Consider the following 8,796-nt stretch of genomic DNA (forward strand, 5'->3'; position numbering starts at 1 on the left):
CCATAATAATGTTTTTATTAGAAATTGTTCAAATAAAATGGTCGTTATTTTCTTTCTAGTATGAATGAATAAATAATTGGTCTGTTTTCTTTGAGCGCTTGTTTTCTTTTCTTTCGTTGTTCTGTTCTAAACAGGTTTTTGCTGTTCCTATCATTGAAAACAAACTTATAATTAACGTAATATAAGACAGAATGAATTATTTAATACGAATCAAGTTCAAAATCAGCTATTTCGATTTTTGTAATTGGTTTTTTTAATTATCTCTATTCTATATTTAAATTTCTTGATGGGATTATTAAGGATAATGTGATTAGGAAAAAATTCCAGACGTGCATCAATAAATTATGTATAAATACATATATGTATTTATAATAGAGGTTTTATCTACATTGTTATAACTCGCCGCTAGATGGGGCTGCAGCACATCACCTATACTCCTCAATCGATGACAATTGGTATACAAGAGTTAGGTTCAGTAAACTATGGGCCTGAACATTGTTAAGTTTTTATTATATAATACATATTATATTTTATATATATATATATATCTGTATATACTTATTCTCACTTATCCCCAACACAAACACATCCTCTTCAGCGTCCATATATCAAAAACTTATCCCCGGGTAATGTTACCCCGGATGTACGTAAATTATGGGTAGCTATTTTTGGACCGCGGATGCGAGTTCTTAGCGTGTTGTGACTTTTGGCGTTTCAAGTGACACTTATATTCCTATAAGTGTGTTTATTGAGTGCTTCTAAAGTGCCGAGTAGAAGTGTAAATTATACGAATACAATTACGGGAATTTTCGAATACTAAATTGCATCAATTTAGTACTTTTTATAAGTAATGCTATATAATCTTAAATCACTGATCTTTGTCGGGAAAGCATGGTGGGTTATACTCTTTGCATGGGAGATCCAAAACGAGAAATAATAAATACAAATTAGCCACATTAAAACTCAGTAGTGTTTACTCGGATATGAATCCACGACTTTTCATATATAAATAACATAAATTAACAAGACGGCCGATATCGCAGTGGCTAAAATATGTGAATTTTAACCGATGATTGCCGGTTCAAAACTAACTAGGTATTTATTCGGTAACGAAGGAAAACATCGTGAGGAAACCTGCACGTGTCGCATGACACATATCAACAAATCAGCATTGGAATAAACTCCAAGACCTCATCAAGAGGCACTTGTCCAACAATGGGAGTTGAGACAAGGCACTTGCCCAGCAGTGGGACAGTTACATACTGTTACTTTAACAACATCCAAATAGGATAAGCGATCAAAAGTGTACAACTGTCATTAATATTCAATCTTTTGACAGATATAAAATATTGAATGGTGAATGTATGAATGGATCTTTTTATATCAAAAGGCATTTACACGTTTGGAACGTAGACTCATACTCTTATACTCTTCTTATACTCTTTTTATAGATAACGCCATAAACTTCTTTACGATAGCAAAAGGGTGCTTGTTAAATAATACTTTCAAGTAAAATATAGGGTTGCTTTTCACCTGTTTTATGAAGCTATACAAAGCGATTAGAGATTTAAATTGTAATGTTTCATATATAATGGTATATAAATAAAAAAATATATTTGTAATTCAATTTACAAAAGTGTTAAGGTTATGTAATACCGTGGGAAATACAAATAAAAGTCAAGAGTCAATGTCCCAGAGGATCAAAACTCAAGAACATGTTGGATCTAAGCAAGGATCACGGGTTCAAAATCCGTAAACCTATCACTACTTACTTCGAGCTTTTAATATATATTGTGTCATTGGCTAAGGAAAATATCGTGAGGAAACCTGCACGCGTTGAATTTAACATATATGTATCCACCAACAAACTAGAGAACCGTGGTGGAATAAACTCCAATTCACCTACAAGTTAATCTTCGGTAGCGGAACTTTTACGTACTATAGCATAAAACAATCACCTACGTGTAGATATTACTTTTCTATCGCGAAGCGTGACATTTGAAGAGATGCCCTAAGGGGTTAATTTTAAACTAGAAGATTAACTACGAGTTAAACACGTGTCGGTTGTTTTAAATGGCTATTACGTACTGTTTACCGATGGGTAAAAATTTATTACTTCACTAAAACAAGGATAACATATATCTTATATAAATTGTTAATGGAAATCGAATTTCCAGGGCATTTTTAAATAACCCCCTTAATGGCTCAACCTTCAAAATGGCTCATCGTCTAAGTAGGTAACATATTTTTAAGATATGTTCGACCGTCATATATCGGAGATGAAACCATACTTACACACACGTTCACCAAATAATATACACTTGCACACAAAGACACACTTGCGTGGGTGTGACACGCAAACAATTATATATTTTGGCTTTATTTTATAATTATTCATCATTGTACATAAATTAATTTTAACGCTGTTGATAACGAAGCAAATAAATAAATCAGTACTCTATAAGTCATACAGATAATTATTATTCGAAATATCCAAACCACGATAACATCCAATACACAATATTGTCAAGTGTAGCGCACAAAAGAATAAAGCTTACTCAAAATTGAAGCCTCGAATTCGAAGACCCATATATTCTATTCATTGGAATATCTCGACTGTGAACTACAGCTCTACTAAATTTATATATATATACATAAAGAAATATAATAATATCTTTTTTTTGTTGGCCAAATTATTATTAAAGTTGGTACAAAAGGCCGGAAGGCCTTTAGGATAATCAAAAATACATGACAATGTTGGTGGCGTAACAATTATTTCGGAAATACCTATTATAGTTACAATCAGTGACAATTGTTGACTTAAGTAACTAAGTTTTGAACTCCGCAAATTCTATTAATCCTTCATGGGAGAAGGTATTCGTTTCTATTATGTTATTAAATTTTGAAAATATATTTCATTTTGGTCTAGAGGGAAGTCAAGTTAAAAGCCGAGATGGCCTAGTGGTTAGAACGCGTGAATCTTAACCGATGATCGTGGATTCAAACCCGGGCAAGCACCACCGAATTTTCATGTGTTTAATTTGTGTTTATAATTGATCTCGTGCTTGATGGTGAAGGAAAACATCGTGAGGAAACTTGCATCAGTTTAATTTCATTGAAATTCTGCCACTTGTGTATTCTACCAACTCGCATTGGAGCTGCTTGGTGGAATAAGCTCCAAACCTTCTCCTCAAAAGGGCGAGGAGGCCAGCAGTGGGACATTAACAGGCTGTTACTGTACGGTACTAGAGGGAAGTGGGGCAAATTGGCCACCTGATGATAACTAATTACATCCAGTACGATACAATTATAATAATTACAGGTCCCATAAGGGTAGAAATGAAAGAAAATTTTTATTACAAATTAGGGTCGAACCTAATTTGTAATAAAAATGACATTTAATGTGCATTTTTATTAGTTGGCGAAAAAGTAAACCCAATGAAATGTCCGAAATCAACAATATTCAATATAGTGTTTTTATAACACAAATATACATAAATTTTACATTTCGGTAATTATTTTCATATAAACTTTAAACACGGCAAATCAACCCTCCGTGGGTACAATGTGCTTAAAAAGGGTACAAAATTTTCACTTATTAATATAGATTATTTATAGCCCTACCACCCAAAGCCGAGATGGCCCAGTGGTAAGAACATGTGAATCTTAACCGATGATCGTGGGTTCAAACCCGGGCAAGCACCACTGAATTTTCATGTGCTTAATTTTGTAATTATAATTCATCTCGTGCTTTACGGTGAAGGAAAACATCGTGAGGAAACCTGCATGTGTTTAATTTCACTGAAATTCTGCCACATGTGTATTCCACCAACCCGTATTGGAGCAGCGTGGTGGTATAAGCTCCAAACCTTCTCCTCAAAAAGAGGAGAGGAGGCCTTTAGCCCAGCAGTGGGACATTCACAGGCTGTTACATCAATATAGATTATTTTATTATGTTTCTGTATCTGACGCCTAAAATTCGTTTTGCGAAGGAAATAAATTACATAAAATTGACTGATATTGTCAGTAGACCACACAAAGATTCGAAATTTAAAAAATCAATTTTGTTGAGATTTGCTACACCCATATGTTGGTCATATGTATATGTTTGTTTGTCTCGACATTACCGCTTAATGTTTAAGGAAGTTGTAACGTTTTAATAGGTAATAAGAAACGTGAGGCATTGTTAGTTTTTTCGTCGATAAAACGTTATCGATTTTAGACCACACCGAGTTTATATATTATTAAAATGATAATATATATTTTTTAATATTCATGACTTTTTGACTGCTATTGGCCCTGGCTGCTTGCCGCGCAGGAAACATTAAAGTGCTGAAGTATCTGGCACATGAGTGAGTGACATCTAATCCTTTGGGTGTCTGATAGGAGAGTTAGAGACAAAATAAATGGGAAATTAAATTCAACCGAATGATTATTATTTTATCATAATATCAATTACAATATTGCTTAAATAATGTACTTACAGATTTACAAACTACGTAAAAAAATCGCTAATTTTATAAAAAAAAAATTGTCTTAATAACAGTAACAGTAACAGCCTGTTAATGTCCCACTGCTGGGCTAAGGCCTCCTCTCCCTTTTTGAGGAGAAGGTTTGGAGCTTATTCCACCACGCTGCTCCAATGCGGGTTGGTAGAATACACATGTGGCATTATTTCAATGAAATTAGACACATGCAGGTTTCCTCACGATGTTTTCCTTCACCGTCAAGCACGAGATGAATTATAAACACAAATTAAGCACATGAAAATTCAGTGGTGCTTGCCCGGGTTTGAACCCACGATCATCGGTTAAGATTCACGCGTTCTAACCACTAGGCCATCTCGGATTTATTAATAGTAATTATGTCTTAATAATAGTAATTAATAACTAAATAAAAAAACTGGTAAATGTTTTGAAATATTCTTATATTAAATGTTAAAATAGAAACGCGTTGAACTTCACGATACAAGTCACGTACACCTACTCGACAACAGATGGCGCTAGTCGTGTTCGGAATCATGATGTGACTATTTGCTAGATAAGAATTTTCTTTAAAATACTAGTAAATAAATTATTTTTGTTGGGGTTTATTTTGAAATGATATTACAATTTATATTCAGTTGATACTTTGATACATAATAAATAAATACTATTTTTAAAAATTCATAGAATACATTCGAATTACAGCGTTATGTGTAGTACATAAAAATAAATGTTTTGAATATTATTATAAAAATATATAATATTAATTCCATCGCTAAAGCTGTAATAGCCGGATTAAATATAATTGCTCTCCGAAATGCTTATCCAAAGATTTTGACTCGTAACAGACATAAATTAATTATGCGAATATTACAAAATAGCTAACCCAATTATATTTCTTATTATATAAGATAAACACTTCTATTAAATATTTGACGAGTGAGGAATGTTAATTAATTATCACTAAAGTTTATTTATTAAATTTAATTATATAAATGTTATTATATTCAAATATAAATATTCTTTTCTAAAATGCTTGATATAACATTACCTACAATATTAATGATAGTTATCATTCATTAAATATAGATAAAGATAAAAATATCAGGTCCAAAAACGGTAGTAATTATGATGTGAACAACGCATTATGGCACCGCCATTTAAATAAAGCAAAATAGATAGAATATCTCAAATAGATCGTAAAAGATATGCAAATTTATATAACACCGATGATATAAATTGCTTTATTACGTAAAATTAATTAACTCCAAAACGCGATAGAAATTTATCTCCATAATTTATTGACGATCCAAACATTTGGTCATTTGCTAAATTTAACGGTTTATAAATGCGTTTTTATGCTTAATTCGTTTTATACAAAACTGTGATCTCTTAGCATTCTTCGTTAGCTACATCATCTAAACCGGTAGCTATAGAAATTTTTACTTCGAGAATTATTTTATACGTATAGTTTCGATTAAGACGATAGTTTTATCTTATTTTTAATTTATTTTAATGTTATTTTAAAATGCCTGCATTTGTATTACCAGGAAACGTCTCCGTTTCAGGGTTAAAAAATTGATAGTTTTTGGATCAAAAATCTTTATTTAAAACAGTAATCTAATATTTAATTGTGATGTTATTACTTCATGTATAGCGTATAATCATTGAAATTCTAAGTGCATATAATGATGCTCCTGTAGTTAAGTTACTTACGAAATTAGGTAAAAAACTATCCAAAAGTACAATTCATAATCTATAAAACCGTTCCGATATTTTTTTAGAAAGTGGACAGACAAACCGTGGCAAACGAAATTATTTATACGTGACCAAGTCGCACGATTTCAGTTTCTTTTAAGATATCTTTTTTATCATATCGTGCGACGTGTTCGATTCCAGACTTACTCCAGATATTTTTTGGTGCCAATTACTTATTGCATTCGTAGTATTATTTCTGGAATTAATCGAACTAATTCACTAAAATCAAATAGTACACTAATTTTTTCATCATTCTATTTTTGGTTGTGGACAGTTCACAACCCGTGGGGTCTTTTTTATCTATTTAATGATACTCTAATTGATAATAAATAAATGGTCAGTCAGTAAATTTAGATTCGTTCGAGCAGTCGTTTGTTTATTCAATCGTTTGAAAATATGCGGGTTCAAACTTAGGTAAGTGTTTCATATTATTTCGTTTATCTATCTCAAAGATTCTCAAGAATTCAATCTTTAAATTAAATCATTCAATGATTTAATTTAAAGATTGAATTCTTTTCTTTTTTTTAAAGACCTTTTTTTCCGTCTCAGAAATAACTGTAGGTGTCTCGTTAATATTGGTTTTTAATAGCGTCTGTGAATCCGATAATTATAACGATCGAAATGGACATTTTTTGTCAAATTTTTAACAATCTAATATTCCGACATCGTTGTGAATTTATTAAAGTTTATGAATTGATCATTCATTGGAAAGAACAGAAGCACTATTGTCAACGAACAAACTTTCCTTATGCGATTGATGCTATTTAAATTTGTAATAAATAATAAAGTTATCACTGGACTCGAGACTATTAAATCAAGCATTTGTCAACTAAATGATAAATTCTATCATAATTCACTCGGTGATATAACAACGATAGGACTTACCTAAAACTACCAATATGAAGCACAAACTAATGTATAAGATCATCAGGAATCTTTGGTAACTAATAAACTAATATTATCACACACAAAATGGACAATCATTTAAGCGATCGCCTATAATTTATATCACAGCACACATCACTAACTACACGATTTCGGCCGCACTGCGATCCCATCAAACCATCACTGTTATCAGCACATAATTTTTTTCGTAGCCGAGTGCATTCGGACCACAACTTTTTCCCCAACTTAAACTTTCGGTCTTCGTATGCGATACAAAGTGTACTGTTCTTCGGTGGCGATTCCCATCACTATATATAATATAACTCAGTCAATAATTTAATTTAAAATGTTAATAAAGTCACTTTGAATTGTTTAAATGTTGTATTGTACGATAGTTTCGACGTGACGAGCGACGCAGGTCCGTCGTCTGTGACGGTCGGGACGTAACTGGCATGAAGTTGGTCGGGATTGGTGAAGAACCAAGAATGCGCGGCGCATGGTTGCCTCACCGGCCACGCTCGGATAGTTAGCCGTCCAAAATAGAGAGTTGTTTGTTGCGGAGTCGATAGGAACAGTCCCATGGACCCTGAATGTTGTCGGGTATTATAACCAGATAGACAGTCGTGCATTGTCAGTGGCGTCGCCCTCGCTCTTGGCCGCTTTCGTTCCCTGGGTAGGTAAGAACGCATTGTCGAAATGCATTCAGTATACAATAATTTGAGTCGTCCGTCTCTTTCTAGCAAGCGACGGGAAAAAAAACAGGTAAACGCACCGATACCCAACACTTTGATATGAGAGTATTTTTAAAATCAAAATCGACGTTTAGGAATGGTAATTTAACAATAATTCGGCGTAAAATAAACGCCATATAAATATTAAAACCGATAGATCAACGGTTTAATACTTTAAATAATATATACGTTTGATTCTGTCATCGGTCGCAATAAATTTCGATAATTAGCACAGCGCTTATTGAAATACCAATTTGTATTGCATACATGGACGGCGGCTATCGTAAAGTAAATAATTTCGTGTGAAATATTATTGTCGTTTTATAGGTCATATTAAAGTAAATTAAAATTTCTTTGTCTGCTGTCAATATTCTGGCAAACCAAATATCTGGCATTTGTGTAAATAAATTACAATTAATTTCATCTTTATATACATTTAAAAAACTGATATTTTTTTAGTTCGATGGGGAGAATATTTTAAGATGGAATTGAAGTGCAACGATTTCTGTAACGATTCATAATGAAACGATTTTGACGCAATAAAGAAAATATAGTTAAACAACTGGTACGTGTACTGTATGAGACGCACTATTGCTATGAATAACAAGTTAACAACCGACGTGCGTTGCAATGTTTTTTTTTGTATAATATTATACGATATGATTTGAGCTCTACGCATTATACATGGATGATATTGTGCCAGTAACCTCCACGGATGTTTTTTTTTTATTGACAGTAGACAGACTAACTAAGTGTGACTAGCGAGTGTTAGATATAAAAAAGGATATCCTTGCTTGGAGTTTAAACTTGCTTCATACCAAATGATCCAAATCAATCGTCAAAATCGGTTTAATGGTTTAGCAGTGAAAGCATAACAGATAGGCAGACAGTGATACCCACCCTCACATTTACAATATTAGCATAGACAGTATCAAAAT

General features: G+C 32.6%; 1 protein-coding gene across 1 annotated transcript in view; it reads right to left on the minus strand.

Moving 5' to 3' along the window:
• Window positions 1–7,553, minus strand: part of LOC126777844 (uncharacterized) — a 35,977-nt gene extending 28,424 nt beyond the window's left edge. Inside the window, exon 1 of the mRNA XM_050501071.1 lies at window positions 7,128–7,553. Coding sequence (XP_050357028.1) covers window positions 7,128–7,170 — 43 coding nt within the window. The 5' untranslated portion in view covers window positions 7,171–7,553. The remainder of the gene's footprint in view (window positions 1–7,127) is intronic.
• Between the last annotated feature and the right edge of the window lie 1,243 nt (window positions 7,554–8,796).

This window comes from Nymphalis io, chromosome 24 (genome assembly GCF_905147045.1).
Source record: "Nymphalis io chromosome 24, ilAglIoxx1.1, whole genome shotgun sequence".
NCBI classification, from domain to species: Eukaryota; Metazoa; Arthropoda; class Insecta; order Lepidoptera; family Nymphalidae; genus Nymphalis; species Nymphalis io.